The 21,765-nt window shown below is 41.7% G+C and overlaps 1 protein-coding gene across 1 annotated transcript in view; it reads left to right on the plus strand.

The window, feature by feature from the left end:
• LOC309552808 (interleukin-3 receptor class 2 subunit beta-like) overlaps nt 1-21,765 on the plus strand; it is a 143,797-nt gene that overhangs the window by 110,700 nt on the left and 11,332 nt on the right. The window contains exons 8-11 of the mRNA XM_082253721.1: nt 2,887-3,091; nt 10,924-11,014; nt 13,509-13,584; nt 20,906-20,991. Coding sequence (XP_082109847.1) covers nt 2,887-3,091; nt 10,924-11,014; nt 13,509-13,584; nt 20,906-20,991 — 458 coding nt within the window. The remainder of the gene's footprint in view (nt 1-2,886; nt 3,092-10,923; nt 11,015-13,508; nt 13,585-20,905; nt 20,992-21,765) is intronic.

The raw sequence follows: 21,765 nt of genomic DNA on the forward strand, positions 1-21,765 counted from the left end.
CTGTCAGGATCACCAAGTATTTCACACAAAGGGACCAATGCAAAGAGAACAGAATACTTTTTCAAGCAAGGGCAATGTAACATAGACACGAATCAGAAATTTTAAATTTTGGAGTAACATGCATGTTAATTACTTATTCTTTAAAGTCGAGTTCCGCCCCCCCAAAAAAATTTTAAGTCAGTGGCTACACATACTGTAGCTGCTGACTTTTAATATTAGGACACTTACCTGTCCTGGAGTCCAGCGATGTGGACACCGCAGCTGATGTTTCCATCGGCTGTCGGGTGCTGCCGCCGCCATTGCCGGTCAGGAAACCAGGCAGTGAAGCCTTACGGCTTCACGGGCGGGTCCCTACTGCGCATGCGCGAAGCGTGCTGCACATTCGGATTGACTCGGCGGCGGGGAAGGAGGAGGGGACCAAACATCTGAGGGACGGCGCCGTGGCGCCGTCTCCCGGAAGTGGGGAAGGGTACCTGTCAAAAATAGGTACCCGTTCCCCCTCCCCCCTGAATGGTGGCAAATGTGGCACTGGGGGGGGGGGGGGGAGCAAATTAGCGGAAGTTACACTTTTAGGTGGCACTCCGCTTTAAGTTTAGGTGTTGTGAATTATGTGGGTTATGTAGTATTTTATAATATTTCCATGTAAGCAATATTTTTAGTAATGTGTCAAACAATGAGGGCAGGGAAGTGATAATCTAACAATATTGCGGCTCCAAAGCCGTACAGGTTGCTAGGGTGCCAAATGGCCATCACAAACATAAAAGCAATGCAAAGGTGTTTAAGAACTCATCCAATTTGCATTGCTAAAGGATATTTTTTATCATTAGCAGGCAATTAAACACCATCAGCATGTTTTGTGTCTTCTTTAGGATTAGTGTAAAGGTAAGAATATTACAGAGACATGCAATAATTCCTTTAAAGGCTCATACACACTGCTTCTCAAAGAAGCGGCTCCTACAGGCTTTTGAGCTTTTTTGAGCTCTCATTTTTTCTGAATGGAAGCTCCCCTCCATGTTAGCCAATGTGTCCATGCACACTATGGCTTTTTCAGGAGCTTACAGGCATATGCTCTTACAGACAGAAAACCCCCACCAAACTAACATTTTTGAGAGAAGCTTTCGAGCAAAAAAGTGACCAAAAATGCGTGAAAACACTCGAAAAAGCATGAATGAGCATTAGAAAACTCAAAGATGCTCAAAAACACATAAAATAAATAGGAAAAAATGAACTGAGGGGAGGATTTGTGAAAAAAACTTATGCTCAAAAAAGCTCAAGTTTAAAGGAGCTCAATAAGCTCATTAAAATGTGCAAAAGAGCACAAAAAGTAGAAGCTTCTTCAAGCTGAAATAAAAGCTCAAATGCCTGTAAAAGCAGCTTTTTTTTTTAGCTGCAGTGTGCATGAGCCCTAAATGTTACATAAAAAAATGGTGGCTACAATTGCTATAATTTTTAAACATGTATTAGAATTTGATAGAATTTAATAAGGATTTAAAAATATTATTTAAAGTGAAACTCCAGGCTCAGAAATGATGAGGGAAATGTTACCTCAGTTGTAAGAAATGGCAGGATTACTTCAAAATACTTTTTTGCTGTACTTCCCCTCCCCTTGGCAATTAACAGAACGCTGTGTTTAACTACTTGCCTTCTGTGCACTTAAACCCCCTTCCCATCCAGACCAATTTTTAGCTTTCAGCGCTCTCACACTTTGAATGACAATTGCGCGGTCATGCTACACTGTACCCATATGAAATGTTTATCATTTTTTTCACACAAATAGAGCTTTCTTTTGGTGGTATTTAATCATCTCTGGGTTTTTTATTTTTTACAAAAAAAAAGAAAAAAGACAGAAAATTTTGAAAAAAAAAAGTTTTTCTTATTTTCTGCGAGTAAATTTTGAAAATAAATAAATTTTTCTCCTTCACTGATGTGCGCTGATGAGGCTGCACTGATGGGCACTGATAGGCTGCACTGATGGGCACTGATGAGGTGGCACTGATGAGGTGGCACTGATGAGGAGGTACTAATATGCTGCACTGATGAGCACTGATAGGCGGCACTGATGAGCACTGATAGGCGGCACTGCTGGGCACTGAGAGGTGGCACTGCTGGGCACTGAGAGGTGGCACTGATGGGCACTGAGAGGTGGCACTGACGGGCGGCACTGATGGGCACTGACGGGCGGCACTGATGGGCACTGGCGGGCGGCACTGATTGACACTGACAGATGGCACTGATGAGCACTGATGGGCGGCACTGATGAGCACTGATGGGCAGCACCATCAGTGCCCACACTCAGTGCCCATAGTGCTGCCAGTCAGTGCTCATCAGTGCCTAGATGAGCAGGCACTGATGGGCACTGACTGGCAGCACTATGGGCACTGATTGTGTGCACTGATGGGGGGCACTGTGGGCATTGATGGTGTGTTTGGTGTACCTTGTGTAATCAGGGCACTGGTGATCAGTGCCCTGATTACTTTTTTCTGTGTCCCCGGCGCTGGGCAGCTCTCCCTCCTTCCTCACACTGCAGTCTCCGTGTGAGGAAGGAGCGCTGGCGATGAGAGATGATCTCATATGTTTACATATGAGATCATCTCTCATTGGACGGTCCGATCACGTGGTGAATGGCCGCTGTGATTGGCCATTCACCACGATCTGTGATCGGCTGTGTCCAAGGGACACGGCCGACACAGATTTTCCCCGATGCGCGCTCTCGGGAGCGCGTGGGGAGACTGTTTCTGGGAGGCCGTTTAAAAACGACCTCCCGAAAATGTGAGTCCGCGCTGCAGCCGTACTTCGGCTATATCGCAGATGGGAGGAGGTTAATTGAAGTTCTCTTATGACTTTTTATGATTTCAATGGGCTGATGCTATTTTTTTTCACCAACAGGCCCCTGATAATTGTCCAAAACCTGCAATCGATATACCAACCAACAAAGATGCCAGTGAAATACTCCAGCTTGGTAAACAACTTAAGCCAAGCAGTGATTACGCATTGATGGTTCGTGTACGTTTGAAGGAAAAATATAACACTAGCTGTTTCCAGGGACCATGGAGTCAGTGGAGTCAAGTGCGAACACTGACCACCAAAGCAGGTACCAGCAAGCACATTATCATTTAGGAAATTGGCTGGCTTGATAACATTTAGGGCTCATTCACACTATTGCATTGTATTCATATCAGCGTGTTATGCTGCATGTTAACCACTTCTGGACCGGAAGGTTTTACCCCCTTAATGACCAGGCCATTTTTTTCGATACGGCATTGCATTACTTTAAGTGACAATTGCACGGTCGTGCGATGCTGTACCCAAAAAAAAAAATGATGTCCTTTTTTCCCACAAATAGAGCTTTCTTTTGGTAGTATTTGATCACCTCTGCGGTTTTTATTTTTTGCGCTATAAACAAAAAAAGAGAGAGACAATTCTAAAAAAAAAAAATATATTTTTTTACTTTCTGCTATAAAACACAGCCAATAATAAAAAAAAAAATTAAAAAAACATTTTTTTTCATCATTTTAGGCCAATATGTATTCTGCTACATATTTTTGGTGAACAAAATCCCAATAGGTGCATTTTGATCGGTTTGCGCAAAAGTTATCGCGTCTGCAAACTAGGGGATAGATTTATGGCATTTTTATTTATTTATTTTTTTACTAGAGGCGATCAGCGATTTTTAGGAGGACTGTGACATTGTCGCGGACAGATCGGACACCTAACTGACACTTTTGACACTTTCAATGCTAAAAAATATGCACTGTTACTGTACTAATGACACTGGCAGGGAAGGGGTTAACACCAGGGGCGATCAAAGGGTTAAGTGTGTCCCTAGAGAGTGCTTACTAACTGTGTGCAGGATGTAGGGCGTATCGGTCCGGGGTTCCTGGCCTATCTGCTTCTCCGAGTGGAGTCTCCTATGGCGCTGACAAACTAATTTGGAAGTCACCACGAGAACTCTGGAGGAGTTCAGGTGGGTTCTGAACCTTCAAAAGTCATCCCTGGTCCCTTCCATGAGACTGGACTATCTGGGCCTGACTTTGGAAAAAACTCTTGGAACTTCAGACTGCGGTTAATGTCCCGCACATGGTCGTCCCTTCAGACCTGTATGCGAGTTCTAGGACTGATCGTGCCATCATTCGAGACGGTCCCTTTTGCTCAATCCCTCATGGGGATCCCCCAGAAGGCAATCCTTCTTGAATGGGACTAGAATCCAAACTCTCTGGACTTTCGGATCCATTTGAGCTGGCTGACCAGGGAGTCTTGAGCTGGAATCCTTCCTCCCCTTTTTCCTGAACACTTATCACTGTGGATGCAAGCCTGTCTGGGTGGGAAGGAGTCCTTGGCAGGTTCTCTGCCTTGGGAGTATGGTCTCTGGAGGATCCAGGTTACCGATCCTGTTGGCTTTGCATCTACAGGATAGTGCTGCAGTTTGTGGCCCGCTACCAGAACCCTCTGGCGGGTGCAATGGTGGCACCATGGGTTCTGTCATGGTCAAGAACATTCGCTAAGGTCAACTTGAATGATGCCGTGAAGTTTAGCATGGTCACCTGCTCACAGCTGCCGCTGGCATAGTCTTGTGTGCGTGCTCACGGATGGGCCAAGGTCAGTATCAGCTGCGGTCTGCCTTTCCTCCTCCCAAGTTGCTGCCAAGAATTTTTCACAGGATCGAGGCGGAAGGGATTCCGGTCTTTCTCGTGGCTCCGGATGGGCCTCGATGAGCTTGGTACCCCGGCCTGGTCAGGCTAGCCGCAGACGCTCCATGGAGAATTCCTCTCGGGGAGGAGTTATTGTCTCCAGGGCCCATCTCCCGTCCGACTTTGCGGTCGCTGACTTTGCCGACTTGGCTGTTGAATGCCAGGTGCTGAAGGATGGGGTTTGGCTGCTTCAGTGATTCCTACCCTGCTTGAAGTGTGGGAAGCGACTTCTAGGGTGATTTTTGTTCATCATACGAGACAGTCGTATATTGCGTGGGCTCCCCCTCGCTCTTACTCGGGGGCCGGATCTTGGCTTCCTTCAATGGAGAGTGGATCACAAGTTGGCCTTGAGTACTGTCAAAGGTCAGGTTTCAGTTTTGGCAAATTTCTTCCAAAGGCCATTGGCCACCTGTGCCCTGGTGCGTAACTTCTTCCAGGGGGTGCGACACTTGGTACTTCCGGTGTGACCTCCATCACCCACTGGGGACCTTGATTTGGTGCAGTTGGTTCTTTTAGACCCTCTGTTTGCGAGTATTCAAGGGTATCCCCTGCCTACCCTATTACAGAAGGTGGCCTTCATGGTTGTTGTCACTCTGCACGCAGATGACGGCACTGGCGACATTGTCCTGTCGTTCTCCCTGTATGTTGATCATGGGGCCAATTGGTACTTCATCCGGATCCATCCTTCACTCCGAAGGTGGTTTCTGGTGTTCACTTGCATGGGGACATTGTATTCCTATCTTGTGTCCTGAGCCCTCATATCCTAAGGAATGTGCATTGCTTACTCTGTTTAGAGTGAGGACACTCAAGGTGTACTTGGCGACTACTGAGTCTTTTCGTGAGTCAGGCTTGCTCTCTGTACTTACGGATGGCCCATGAATGGGACTGCCTGCGTCTGCTGCATCTATTTCCAGATGGATCGGACAGACGGTGGTGCAGGTTTATTCAATTAAGGGTCAGGTCCTACCTTTCCCTGTTTCGGGGCATTCTACTCAGGTGCCTAGTGCTTCCTGGGCTTTTCGCCTTGTAGGCATCTGTGCTCCAGGTTGCAAGATGGCTACCTGGTAGTTTGTTCACACCTTTACCACTTTTTATAAGGTAGATGTGCTGGCATCTGCAGAAATCTATTTTCGGCCGCAAGGTTTTTTGCTGGCTGCTGTTTGGAGGGCTTTTGACCTTCCTTGAGGGTGTTTACTGTTTGTTTTAGGTGGGCCTCATCTTTTGTTCTGATGAGTCCTATGTTGCCTGCTCGGCTATGTTTGGCCTTGCTCTTTTCTGCTATTCCCACCCCTCATTTTATGGCACTGCTTTGGGATGATCTCTACTTATATGCATCAGAGAGAACTGCGTCCTTTAATGAACGATAGAGAAAACTGGATTTTTAACTTACCATAAAATCCTTTTCTCTTAAGTTCATTGATGGACGCAGTACCCTCCCCTCTATTTTGAGTTGGGTTGGTGTTACTTTTCTGACACTGCTTTGATACAAAACTGACATCCTATGCAGGAAGAGAGAGGATGTACCCTCCGGGACTGCCCATAGGTGTAGCCAGAACTTTTTTCTGCCTAGTGTCCTACTCCTGTAGGGGGCAGCATTACCCTACTGATATGCATCAGAGAGAACTGCGTTTGTCAATGAACTTAAGAGAAAAGGATTTTACGGTAAGTCAAAAATCCATTTTTTTTGTTTATAGCGCAAAAAATAAGAATCGCACAGGTCACAATCAAATACCACCAAAAGAAAGCTCTATTTGTGGGAAAAAAAGGACATCAATTTTATTTGGGTACAGCGTCGCCAACGCAATTGTCCGTTAAAGTAACGCAGTGCCGAATCACAAAATAGGGCCTGGTCAGGAAGGGGGAAAATCCTTCCGGTCTTAAAGCGGAGTTCCACCCATTTTTAATACGTTGGATTACATAGATGTATGTAATCCCCTTTAAAACGACTTTTACCAATGGAAACTTTTTTTTTTTTTTTTGCTAGTAAATACCTTATTTTCTAGTTTATTCCACCTCTCCTCACTTCCGGGTCCGATCGGCGATGACGTCATTCGGCGATTCGCAGTGTGTGCTGGGATGTATTCCATGCCAGAAATCTCGCAGTATTACCCAGGAGCTGAGCTGAACTGTGTGTATTCAGGCCGTGACCTGCCCCGCCTCCGCCCCACCTCCGCCCCGCCTCCTCTCAGTGAGTTTTACTGTATACATTGTATTCAGGCCGTTCTCTGCCCCCCCTCTGCCCCGCCTCCTCTCAGTGAGCGAGGACTGAAAGCATTATATCCTCACTGAGCTCACTGAGAGGAGGCGGGAAAAAAAGTTTCCATTGGTAAAAGTCGTTTTAAAGGGGATTCCATACATCTAAAGTTACGAAAATGGGTGGAACTCCACTTTAAAGTGGTTAAAGTACACTTCTACTCTCCTCCCACGGACCCTGATACAGAAGAGTGTGCATGTGAATGCAATGCAATGCACACAGCTCAAATTAGGAGACATTGAAAGATCGTCCTATCTTTAGTATTAACTGATTGGTTTCATTTGTATCATTTCTAAAAACACTGGCTGCTTGGATGTCATTCTGAACCTCAGGTTAGGGATTGAGCTAAACTCCAGGAATTATCATTTTTTTTAAACTTACATTGGTTCAGCTTGGTTACACCTAATTCCTCATATCGCACATCCAGAGGAATGGTGGGGATGCAGAAATAACCTGTAGTAGCCTATGCCATGAACAATCAATCAGCACTGGTCTCTTCCGGGTGCTGCTCAAACAATTTGCCTTCTATATGTTGAACAGAGGGGGTGGCTCCTGTTGGCACATCCTCTATTCAGAAACTGTCTCATATTTTTTTCAGTGAAGGCATTCTCTGCTTGGGTGTGGATGAGATCATGACACCGCTTCTCTCTGCCTCATCCAATCAAAGAATGCCTGTGTGCAGCTATTGTCTTTGGATGGTCAGAATGCTTGACTTGTTATTGGCCTGTCTGTAACTTAGAACTTAAAGTGTTACTAAACCCAGAACCTTCATTCACTATATCTGGTCTCCCACAGAACACAGAACATGGAAATGCAATTATTTTAGTAAATATAAATGGATAAATACCTTTTCTTATCAGCTGTATAAAGGATCCTTGTGACTTGTATCAGTTCCTAGTAAAGCTTGTAGGATGGGTTTTCATTCTCCCCTGATCCTCTGCCTGGAAATGTCTGGACAGTGCTGATTGGCTCTGTGCTAACCACATGCACTCTCCCAAGAAAAAAAAAAGAACTCTCTAGCAATACACACCAAACTGAGCATGTGCAGCCTGTCCCCTGACTATGTAAATATCAGGTCATTTTTTGGAGACAGTGAAAGAAGGGGAGGATCAGAGAGACAGGGTCAAACAGCCTTTATACACAATACAAAGGATTAACCCCTTGGGTTCCACAGTGAGTATAACAAGCATGCTTTACTGCATTTAGAGACTGATTTTACTGTTGTGGGTTTAGTAACACTTTAAGTCTTAACTTATAAAGATTAAATTCCCAAATATATGGTCAATTCTGTCATTATATTGCATAACAGTATAACCAAGAATGATCTGTAAACCATTTAGCAGAGACCTGACATAAAAGAGTCTATTGTCAAATAACAAAATGTAATCCGTTTTGATTTAAAGTTTTATGCTAATAAAACATGGAAACTTTCAAGGGACTAAATACTTTTTATAAGAGTTGGATAAAAGTGATTGTGATCTGCTTATATGAAATCCGTACTGTGACAAATACACAGGTTTCTGTTGCTCACCTCATTTTAAAAATCTACAGTGTGCAATTAGTTGCAATTAGTTTATTTGACCTTGTTTACTAATGTTAAATAATAAAAATGTTTTACTGTTCCATCAAGTGACTTCCTCGGTTCAAATGTGCATCAGGTATCCAAGCATTTACTTCACATACATTGTAAAAAAAAAAAAAGTGCATCCTAGAGAATTTTTTTTTTTTTTTTAATTAAATTTTTATTGAGTTTTCAAGAAAAAAAAAACAGAATCATACAGAAAATTGAACAGGAATAGGGTTACATACTCACAATTATATTTTGTACAGAAGTCTGTTGAGCATAATATATAAGGTACTATTAATACAACCATTGAACAAAGAAAGGGGAACAAATAGAGGTGATGAGATTGGGATTCCCTTACAAATGTATAACTGCAATTAGCACAATATATTTCAGTTAGTAATATTGATGTTCACATATTGACCCAGGGTATCCATGTGTGCCACAGTTGTTGAAATTTGATAGCTCTACCCGAGCGAATGGCTAGCTGTTTTTCCTACTCATAAGTGCAGTTGACAGATACTATGACCTCTGAGACACTCGGGGTCACAGTCGATTTTCAATGTCTAGTGATAGTCAATTTTGATGCTAATAATATGTGTGCGACTATAGTACGGAAAGTGGGAGGGAAGTCACCTATCTCTAGGTTCAATAAAGCCAGGGCAGGAGTGGCCGGTGTTAAGATACCTGTGACAGAAGATATTAATTTAAATATTTGGTTCCAGAAACTAGTGAGACTTTTGCAAGTCCATAGAATGTGTAAAAGATTGCCAACCTGACCACATTCACGCCAGCACAACGGAGATTGAGAGGGGTAAAATGTAGCCAATTTGATGTGGGTGAGGTACCATCGAGAGACTATCTTATGCGAAAGCTCCCAATGGTTAGTGCAATTAGATATGCTATATATATAATGAAATGCCTGTGTCCATTGTTCTGGCGTGAAGGATTTTTGGAGATCTGATTCCCATCTTAGTATAGGGTTAGTTTTGGTAAATTGTACTTTAGTTTGGAGTGCCTGGTAGAAAATTAAAATGCCCTTTGATATTTGTGGATTTTGTTTCAAAAGGGCCCATAGTGTGGTCTGAATTTTGATTACAGGTATAGGGTTCGACTGAACTAATTTAGATATAGGGAGGTATGTGAATGCCTCAGACAAAGGAAATTGTAGCTTGGACAGTGGTTTCATGGAGCCGCCATCGTATATATCTTCTTTCTATCTGAGGTTCTGGTTAGTCCATTTCCGTAGAGATAGGTAAGGTATTTCTAATGATTAGAGGGGTATTTGTATATTTTTGAGATTAGCAGTGTCACCCGGATATAATAGAAGAGTTCTCCATGCCTGGATAGAGGCTTGAATGGTAATAGGGAAGCTATTAGGGAGAGCCATTTCCAGCTGTCGGTAGTGTAGGTAGATGGTTCGTTTTAGCCAGTGCTGTTTCCACCTGGACCCACTTAGTCTCTGAATTTGGTGCGAACCAGTGCTGCATGTGTGATAGCTGTGCTGCTAAGTAGTAATCTTTTAGGTCTATCATTCCTAGCCCTCCAACTTGTGTTTTGATCATGTGCATCCATGAGCATTGTGGGCATTTACCCTGGCATACATAGCGTTTGAAAAGGGATTGGAGGGAGGATAGGTAAGACAGTGCAACCAGAATTGGTAAAGTGCGAAAAATATATAAGACTTGTGGGAGCACGGTGGGAGCACCATCATAGTGCCGCCAGTCTGCCCATCCATGAAAGTTCCTTAAATGCATGTTGTGAGAGGTCTTGTGTTATTTTCTGTATCAAGGGTTTGTAGTTTGCCAAGGCCAGAGTGTCAAGGGCCGGTGTCAATTTGATGCCCAGATATGGAATCTCTGTGTTAGTCCAGCAATACGGGAGCAATGTCTCCAAATGGAGCTTTGTTTGCTTGTGAATTCCCAGGTCTAGGATAAGAGAACTTGTTGCATTTTTCAACATATTGAAGAGTCAAACGTTCTTCATTCAAAACAAAATCAAAGAAAAAGTAATACATTTAAATAAAAATAAAATAAAAACAAGGAAAATCTTCCCTTTCAATTATTTATTTAAAAGAAATATCAACATTTTTAATAGTGTACTGTGAAATAGTACACTCTTGGTCTTAGAAGTTGGTATTGTCCCCTTAAACAGAAATGCTTTTTTGTAGAAATTTGGCATAACTGTTCACCAATCCTGGACATTGACTTTTGGACATTAACCAATCCTCCATGCACAATTCCCCCAGTTGCAAGATGCATTTGGGTTTCCTTGCATGAACTGCCCTTTCAAATTCCCCCCACATAATTCAATGGTATACCTGTCAGGGCAGTGGTAAGCAGTTATGAAAAATGATACCTTGGTATAAATATTTAGTATTTTATATATTTATGATTTTGTTTTTTGTTTTTTTGTAGTTCCCAGTCTCATCCTGCTTTATGTCTTGATTCCTATATGTATCATTGTACTTGTATTATTTGCTGTTTTTGGATACAAAGCTATGAAAAGGTGAGTATAAACTATATGTATTTATATGCACATAATAACAGTTAATGGAAGACTACAAGCTTATTTATAAAAAATTGAAAAATTAAAATGGGATTCAAGCATATTTCTAACTAGCCTAAAACGGTTCCCTTCACACTCCTATGCTAACTAACCTGTGTAGGAAAGATGTATATACTGTACTTACCTATTTTCAGCCTGCTCCAGTCCAGCTCCCCTGTGTCAGCCAGCATGGCTGCAGAGGAGAGGAGGGAGCACCAACAACAAATGGGCCATTAAAGCCTATGGGTGATGTCACCACTCCAGACTTTATTAGCCATTGTCTGGCTGATACACGATAGATCACATGGCCAAACTGGAGTGGCCTAAAAATAGATAAGTATGAACATTTTCCTTACCCAGGTTAGTTAGCATAGGTGTTAGGAGGGGGAGGGGACCTTTTTAAAACACTTAGGTGTAAGCTGAAATTCGTAACGGCAGCTATAAAATCCAGAAATTATTAAGGCATTTTATTCATTATTATAGTCCTAAATGTAGTTTTGAAATGCAAGCAGAAAAGTTACCTGGATTTGGCTTGGTGTCAGCCTCTTGCAGTTCTCGAACGGCTGAGTTCTGACTAAGAAAAGATAGATGCAGCACAAGCAGACACAATTAGTTGTGAACATGCTGATAATTAGAGAGAGCAGAGTGACGGATTGACAGAGAGAGTAGTTCATCAGTTTTCTGCTTTGCCTTCCACTGTCTAGTTGCAGGTTGGTGGAGGGACAAGACCTGTAAGTGTTACTGAACTGCAATCACGAAAAATGTGGTCTGCACCCCCACCAGACAGGGCTATGCAGTGTGGCAAAACAGAAATAGAAATCATTTGATGTATAACAAAGCTCCCACAGGTGTTGTTTATCAGTGTATTGAATTGTTTGCCTGGAATTCAGTTTTTTAGGTTCTTCACAAAAAATGTTAATGGCAACCAGTAAGGTTTTGTTTTGTATCCTCTGGCAAAAGTAGACACGGGATCTAAAGGGAAGTTCTCTACTTTAGTGAGCCATTCTGCTATACAATAACTAGGGCACCTATTCACTACCTTTACCATAGACTGTTGTCAGTTTACGGCTTGAACCAGGGAGTTACATCACCAGGCGTGAACTGGAAAAGTAAAATAAAAAACCTCCTCCTGGCTTCTGCTTTTGGTCATTTTCTAGTAACTATTGTTGCAGTATGGTAAATCTGTCATGAGATAACCATGGGCGATGCTGCCGCAGACAACTTCATAAAGATGATGGTTGCCTGGCTATAATAGTGACCCAAAATGTGTATACACTGCTCAGGTGAATGAATGTCAGCAATCCAGTGTGGATGCCTGGCCCCGACTCGCCACCATAATAGTACAGAACCGAAAGGGGTCCTGTGCAGCTCCGAAACGTTGCACAATTTTTTTTATGTGATCTTCTTTCAATAAAACTTTTGGACTGCTTTTGCAAGATCCATGGTGTGCTGGCGAATATGTATCTAGGTGTATACACTGCTCAGGTGAATGAATTTCAGCAATCCAGCATGGGTGCCTGGCCCCGGCTCGCCACCATAATAGTACAATCAAGAAGAGAAAAATGGCTGCACACCACAGCGGAGCTTGAATGAAGTACATCCTTTTTATTGACACATGTCAAGCCTCAAAAGGTACAAACAGGAAAATGTGGAGACGTTTCACATGGACACAGCATGCTTGTTCACTACCACTGTGGTGTGCGGCCATTTTTCTCTTCTTGATTATGATGGTGACCCTTTGGTTTCAGTAATTTCTGGGTCACTGACCTGGAACAGGTGTGCAGATCAGGAAAGTCTGGGAAAATGAATCAATATAATATGCAAGCTTATTTTAGGCCAATGACTGAGTCTTTCAATTAGCAAGACAGCCAGGCTGTTAGCGTTTTAAGGAAAGGGCAGCAATGGCAACCTACATGTTTCTCTTAGGACAGATTTTAATGTTCTCACTGATATCATTATCACATCACCAATGCATCACCAATGCTTTAGTTAGGTAGTCATTGCAGGATCACTTGCTCCAGGCTTTATTTAAAGGCGTTAGGAATGGAGCTTTTTGATACTGCCTTGTTGATTGAAACCTATAGGCAGTACATCTAGCATGTTCATGGTTGTTACTGAAAAGAGGCATACATGGGGAATGGGATATTCTTTTAAAAGTGTGCTTGTTGGTGCACAAGACATAGGTTGGAGCTGTATAAGAAGAGGAAAGATATTATGGGTGAACATGCTGCGAAAGCTTAGCCTCAAACTAGTAATAGAGTTATTATTGAGTTAACAGACACATACTGATGCTGTTAAAATTTGGTCTGGGAATCTAGGCATCTGTATATTTTGGGCAGAAAATGGTTGAATAACAACATGTGGTGGTGTCAGCTACAGAATGTTTTCAATTTGCTGATGGAAAGAAAACTGTTTTTAAATAAGATTTTTATTTCTTTATTAATTTATATTACAGGTATACAAAGCAGTGGGATGAAAGTATTCCAAATCCAAACAAGAGTGCCATCATTAAAGGATTACAGAAGACTAAGGCAAGCATTGTATTTGGAGTTAGTATAAGCACATTATCTGTTAGTAAAGAATTTGTAGGGTGATCATTAATTAGGAATATCTTAAGAAAAAGTGTGTAGCGCCAAAAGTGAATGAACAACAATGAAATGTGAATACTGTGTTATAAATGCACAACGCATTAAAGTAAAGTCCAAAAAAGTGCTAAAGAACAATATAGTGAAAAATATAGATTTAAATGCACGGTCCCATGATAGAATCAGCAATATAAACTTACTGGTGAAAGCACAAAGTTCAGTGCACAGGTGATCACAGATGTGCACTGATGTGCACAAAAAATTTGTGGTGACTTGAAAAGTGAAGAAGTGATCCAGTACATTGCTCCAGAATCATCCACCACACCCCTGTAAAATGGATACTCACCGGAAAAGCTGTCTGCCGTTACAGCAGCAAACACGCACTCAGTGTAGATCCGCCATCTGTTGTGGGGAAGGCTGTTCAGCAACTCACACCATCTAGATGTAGCTGTGGTAAATAAAGCTCACCGGGAGCCAGATGATGTCTCCATAGTATATTATTTATAGGATGTGTATGTTAAAAGCCAAAATAAAATGAATCCTAAAACCATATGACAATGGGTGCTACTACTGACCCAGTATCAGACAGTGGCCTGACATCAACACTAGTGTCCCCTCTCTGACACGTTTCATCCAATAGGACGTTATCAACCCTGTTCAGTGGACAGTGCAATCTCCAGCAAATCTGTTAGCTTGGAGATATGAGGCTGAGGTGTAGGAGGGAGGGGCAGGGGAGTGCCTTGCCATCCTGGGTTGTATGTTGATGCAGGGAGACACAACTCTAGTCCCTGCATGCAAGGGCAGCTCCATAAGATACTGCAAGAGAAAGCAGCCACCCTGAAACAGGAAAACTTGGGGCCAATGGCACCAACTTAAACAGGAACAATGAATAAAATAAAAAGAAGCTACATATTCAGTTAACTATTAAATAATTTGCTGAAAGTAAAAACTGAGGGTTTAATATCACTTTAAGCATTACAGCATAGTCAACTGCCTGTGTTCAGTCTGTGACTGAGCAGTGAAGAAGCCGCAAAATACAGATGAGCTCATCCATCTGTTCTCTCCTCCCTGTTAGCAGGTTCTTTGTCATAACATATGCATGTTGCTCATCTGGCTGGCTCTTAGAACTGCCCCTCCCATTCAACTAGTGTTGCTGTTCAAGGATTACAGGAGACTGATAGCAAGTCTAATTAAAGTACTAACTGCTAATTACAAAGCTTCATATGATGATGTTTTAATTTTAATAAATACATACCTGTAACTGCATTTATGGGTGTATTTTCATATCTGGTGTTCAGATTTATTATAAATAACAGAGGTGAGCTAAGTGATTCATGATTCTCCAAAAATTGGGTGGACTGCACTGGATTAGGTTACATTCTGAAAAAATTGTATTCGAACAACTCTTATAAACCAGTTTATTCTAAGCTGCATGATCTATAACAAAATTAAAGCAATCAATAAATTATTGATTCATGAATTATACAACATGATGTGAATCACCATATATACTTTCATAATAATTGGTGACTTGTGAATTGTCTTTAAAGTTTTAATATTCATCTAACACACCCCAATCCACCAGATTCATAGCAATTTAGTTTTCTTACCTCTACCTGCCTGAAAGAGAAAAAAATGATTCTAGGTTGCTTGCTTGCTTGCTTTAACTAAATATAATAACTAATAATAATAATTTATAATATTTAAATAAATAATGCCTAAATAAATAATTAAACTTAAATAAATAAATACATAAATATGTGTATAAATTAATACAAATCTCAAAAGCTGACTTTTTTCAATGATAACTTTGGTAGATGCACAGCTATTATTCTCAGCTACAGATACTGGCATTAGATTCAGATACAAAAAGAGAAAAAGTATTCAGATTTTTTTTGTTCTCACTCTGAAGCAATAATCCTTCAGAAATCAGTATGGCTGGGACTCTTGTAAGAGATGAAGTAGATTTCATAAATAAAAATAAAATAGAATATCTGCTCTCAGAAGTAGTATGTTGAAATAAAAGAGCAGCCACTAAAAAACTGATACCAGTCCAACAATAATTAACACATAAAAAGGCGGCGCTAAGGTGTGCTAGAGTGCACTAAATAAGATCAATGCAACAACATATAAACATTGAGAAAACATGAAAATACAGTCAGTCATTAATCTCTATACTATGCCCACATCCTGTGGTAAAATGTATCGAAAGTTGAGGGAAAGGGAGATGGGGCTACCATATGTTCACCGGGTATGTGGGAACAAAAACCCGTGTGATACTCCCAAAGACAAGGGGGGGGGAAATTATGGACTTTATAGGGCTAGTATATAAGTGGTAAGCAACAACGAGATATAAAATCTATATTATTTTATTGAAATAGAAAAGGTGCATATTTAAAAAAAAAAAAAAACATGTACAAAAATACAAAGACACATTGTATAGACATATCAAAATTGGACAAAAACTCATCCATGTAGCAACATGTAAGGATGTAGAATTTATTGGTTCGACGCGTTTCGCCTGATTGATACAGTCAGCTTCATCAGGAACCAATGGATACTAGGCAACAGAGGCCTCTAATGTGAGCATTGCCAAAAAGAAAGAGAACAACAATTATAAACAGATATATCATAGATGGTACATTCTGTTAAAAACAAGGCTATGCCTTTGAAGTTATTATCAAGGCAAGTAGCAGGGGATTTATCACTATAGTAACTTGCTTACCTCGATCATGTCATAAATAAATTTAAAAAGGGTTCAGGATGCCAGAGTCGCCCATTGCGAGCCAGAGCAGATCGAGCTCCCCTCCAAAAGATCCTACAAGAGGATCACAAAATCTCCAGCGAGATAGGGTGGACCGGACCTTCTCCAGATTGTACCCCAATGACTGGTTATGTCATTCAATCCGTGCAGATAAATGTCCCCCATATGCTAGTATGGGGTACTAACAAAAATGGCACGAAGGTAGATGATAGGGTCAAGGTATATCAGCCCAGATGACTCTACAATATTAGCATGGAAACAGAGAAATGAAGAGGAAACAAGAAAAATATGTTTTAGCTTGATGGCCAGCAAATACAATGCAGATCAGGTTCATGAAGAAGACTATTTTCCTCTGTTTATATTGCTTACCTATATTGGGGATATCTGGTATAGAGGTCCAAACGCCGATGCTTGCGGCACAAACTGCCGCTGCTGTCGGCGTCCTCGCCTCGTGGGCTTCTAAATAGGAGAGAAAGGTCCCGCCGGAAGTGCGACGCTGAGACAGCGTCATGACGTCACTTCCGGCGCGGGCGAAGTGCCTGCGCGTCACTGCCGGAGTGGCGAGAGTTGGTACTGCAGCCAGTGGGCAGCGCGCGTTAATCCCAATACTGGGAGAGGAGCGAACGCCTAAAGGGGCGTGTCTCCTCTGCTTTGCGCCCGAATCCACCCTGGTGTGAGGAGAGCTCATATAAACCCGGACCTACAACGGAGCGACCCGAGCATCTGCAGCAGCCTGGAAAACAAGAACGGCAGAACATATTAACAAATAACAAATATGGATCCCACAATTATCAACAATAGACAGTTAGTTTAAAGGGAGAAAAACATATCAAAATACATATTTTTATATATATATAACTCCCTAATATGTTGAGTTGGCAAGAGAAACATATCTTAATTGCAGTTTACCACCACTCATAGACCAAATTGTGCAAATGAGTGGCAAAGAATCTCATAGTCAGTATAAATAATACTTGCAACTAAAGATTAAGAATGAATATAATAAAGAGACATAATCAATTCATGCATTTGGCAGACTATTGGTAGGAATAGAGGACAGATATAAATATAATAGGGAGGAAGGAAAGAGGGAGACGGAGGGGGAAGGGGGAGGGGAAAGGGAGGGGAGGGGAGGGGAGGGGGAGGGGAGGGGAGGGGAGGGGAAGGGAGGGAACTCGTAAAAAAAAAAAAAATGGGAATGCTCAAGAAGCATCGGGACGCGGATAGACTAGGCATATGAAGGGTGTTGGCATATATAGCTGGAATACAGATATATGTTCAAAGAAAGGGTTTGTATGACACTGCTGTGTTCAAACCTGACCATTTTGTGGCTTGCTGGTTAAAAATCCATTTTGCCTCCCTCTGGAGGATGATCTTGTCAGTATTACCACCTCGTGGGTTACTGTTTACCACTTCTAAGACCGAGAAGGAGACCATATGGGGATCGAAACTATGGTTAAGACCGACATGTTTGCATATTGGGGTAAATATAAGTCCTACTTCTAGATAATAAAGATGGTCTTTTATCCTTTGCCAAAATTTTCTCTTTGTCTTACCTATGTAAAACGCTCCACATTTACATGTGGCTAGGTAGACAACCCCCTCGGTCTGGCATGTGGCTAAGAATTTCGGTCGTAACATCCCTCCTCGTGGCAGGGGAAGGGTGCTCCCCTCCCTTACCCATGGGCATTGGTCACAGGATCCACACCTGTGTGTCCCTAGTGTACTTACCGAGCCCATGGGAACGGGAGGCCGGTAGTGGCTATGAACTAATGAGTCACCCAGTGATCTGGCCTTTCTAAAGACCAGTTCTGGTCTGGGTTTGACATATTTCGATATTGTTGAATCCTCAGTCAAGAAATGCCAATTTTTGGCCAAAATGGAACGGATTTCTTGGTGGTGACCATTAAATGTGGTTATCATTTTAGTGGTTGGGGAGGGTTCCTGTCTTTTAGGGGTATAAATAAGAACCTCCCTGTTCTGTGATTTCGCCTTTTGATAGGCAGTTTTGAGGACCCTGTTACTATAGCCCCGTAGTTTCAATCGTTGTTTTAGGGCCAATGCCTCCCTCTCGAAGTCTTCCTCCCTCCCGCAGTTGCGGCGAATCCTTAGGTACTGGCAGTACGGAATGTTACGTACTAGGGATCTAGGGTGACCACTCTGAAAATGAAGGATGGTGTTACCGGATGTGTCTTTGCGGTATAAAGACGTAAATAGGGTCCCATCAGAAGACAGGTGTATGTAGGTATCTAGAAAAGGGATCACTGGGTGGCTGTGCTGCATTGTGAACTTCAAATTAAAATTATTGACCGATATGAATTGCATGAATTCCATCAGTTGTTCATAAGATCCCATCCACACCACAAGGATGTCATCAATGTATCTCTTCCATATGAGGATATGCTCAAAAAGGGGCGACATCCTCTCATCCGAGAACAGGTAGCGCTCCCATCCCCCCAGGTACAGGTTGGCATACGATGGGGCACAGGCCGTCCCCATCGCTACCCCCTGCACCTGGAGGAATGTTTCGTCATTGAAGGTGAATATATTGGAGTTCAAAATGAACTCCAAGAGTTGCAATACGAAATCAGTATGAGCCCAATTGGAGCGCTCCTGTTCTCGGAGGAATGAAGATGCCACCTCAAGGCCTCGAGCATGGGGTATTGAGGAATAGAGTGCCTCAATGTCAATTGCTACCAGCAATGATTGTGGAGGTACAACAAGGCCCTCAACCACTTTGAGTAATTCCACTGTGTCCTTTAAATAGGATGGCAGGCTGGCCACCAATGGGCGCAGTTGGCTGTCAACGTACCGGCTTGCCATCTCTGAAATGCTACCAATACCAGATACAATTGGACGTCCTGGTGGTGGGACGGTTTTTTTATTTTTTTTTATGGATCTTAGGGATGGAGTAGAAAGTAGGCGTGATAGGCCATTTAACAAATAGATATTCAAATAGTTCTTTATCAATTACGTTATTATAGGCAGCATTGGAAATTAACGTGTAGAACTCAGCATTTTTAATGGTGATCAATGTCTCAGACACCTTAGAATACCATTCCTCATTCGAGAGGATGGCCATACACATGTCAATATATTGATCACGATCCATGACGACCACATTGCCGCCCTTGTCGGAGGGTTTGAGGACAATGTGGTCGTCATGGATCAAGTGATCGAGGGCCCGTTTTTGCTGAGGGGACAAATTGGACTCAAGATGGGAGGAGGGGACGAGATTTTCAAAATCCTTCGCCGTTTGCTTCAAGAAAGCCCAGATAGCTGGGCAAGTTTGTAAACTTGGAAAGTTAGTTGACTTGGCTTTAAATTGAAGTTCAGGGGAGGTTCAGATTCCTCATCGGATGAAGACGAAGAGCCGGAACTGTTAGTAGGCCCTCCGCTTTCATCCAAGAGTTGAATCAAAATCTTTAACATTTTGAAGTCATTAATTTTGAACCCTTTGTAGGGATCCTCACATGTCCCATCTTTGTTGCATTTGTTCTTATTTTTATCAAATAAATATTTATAGGTGAGATTTCTCGCGAAAAGATGGAGGTCTTTTGTAATTTAAAACTTGTTAACCTTTTCTAATGGACAGAATCCTAACCCCAACTTGAGGATGTCTAATTCATCGGCAGTCAGTTGTCGAGATGACAAATTGACAATATCTAGTCCGAGGGAGGGTGTATCGGTTTCACCATATTTATGTCCAAGAGTACCTGTATAAACATTGAATAACGAATAATGCTGAAATCAGTGCAAAACAAAAGTGCAAAAACTGGGCAAACAAAGTTCAATATGGTGATATATAAAATCTTCAGTAAATATTGCAGTACAATCAAACACCAGAATAAGGATCGCCACCACCAACATCCTCCAACACACACCTCTTACCAAATCAACAGGACCATAAATTATACTGGTCAAATGAACTTGAACAGGTAGGTGGATATCACAGATGGAAGCCGACATTTTGCTGGAACGTTATACCGTACCTGTCTTATATTGACCTTCTTAAGGTAATTGTAATCATCTACTTTTAAAATAAACATCATATTGATTTTGATGGACTTCACTATGGGACCTTTCTTATTCATTTATTTTAATTTTCGAATCCATATTTAATCCAATGCCTGCTGTCAACACTTCCATCTGTGATATCCACCTGCCTGTTCGAGCTCATTTGGCCATTATAATTTATGGTCCTGTTGGTTTGGTAAGAGGTGTGTGTTGGAGGGTGTTGGTGGTGGCGATCCTTATTCTGGTCTTTGATTGCACTGCACTATTTATTAAAGATTTGATATATCACCATATTGGACTTTGTTTGCACAATTTTTGCACTTTTGTTTTGCACTGATTTCAGTATTATTCGTTATTCAATGTTTATATATTGTTGCGTTCATCTTATTTAGTGCACCTTAGCGCCGATTTTTATGTATTCATTTAGATTTCATAAGTTTCCAGGTGAAATATACATGCAACGTGGCTCTTTTTTTTATATTTTAGAAACCCATTGTATGTAATGAACAGAATGGATCGTGTTTGCCTTATGAAGAACATCTGTACGTCGAGCCATTCAACAATATAATGATGTAAGTATAACTGTATATGCAAGCTGAGAGTGCTCAATCTGATGTTTTCCTTTATCTGCATTAATTTTAATGTAAAACTAAAGGCAAAAATATATATATTTTTTTTAAGTTTTGGATAGTGGAAAGAAATTAGAAACACCTGTCAGGTTTTTATTACTATCTGCATCCCCTTTAGGGAGATTCACCCTCTCTAATTATCCTTTCTACTCTTATTACCGAAGGTGAAAGAAAATCCCAAATTTTGGGTTATCACTAGAACAGCAATATAGGGGGATATCTTCCATTGAGCGCACTAACTCTGGTGATACTCTTTGCCTCACTTTGGAGGGATTTCCCCTTATTTTCTGTTTTGACTATGGTGCAGGAAGTGGAGGGAAATCTCCCCAATGGGACAAAATTGGTTACCACTTTGATTTCTGCTGCTAGTTAGATTATTTTAGGTGTGGTGTTGAGTGCAAAAATGTGTTGTTTTCTCCTTACTACTGTATATGCACATTGAGGTGTCTTTAAAAATGATTGGCAACACACGTCCCTATTACCCATGATTTTCCTTATATAATTATCAATAAAACCACTCTGGTAGATCTTTTGAACATTGTAGTTATTGCCATAAATCCAACAACAAAAAGGTTTCAAGAGTTTTACTCCAACCTTTTCAATGTTCCAAAGTAGAGTGGGAATTACTTAAACTTGTAAGCAAGTTTTGGGGGGTTTGTAGGTCAAAGGTTTACGACTGAACTGGGCCCCTAGATTGGATCTGAGTTTGGATCTACA

This window comes from Pelophylax lessonae, assembly GCF_965119305.1.
Source record: "Pelophylax lessonae genome assembly, chromosome: 4".
In the NCBI taxonomy this organism is placed as follows: domain Eukaryota; kingdom Metazoa; phylum Chordata; class Amphibia; order Anura; family Ranidae; genus Pelophylax; species Pelophylax lessonae.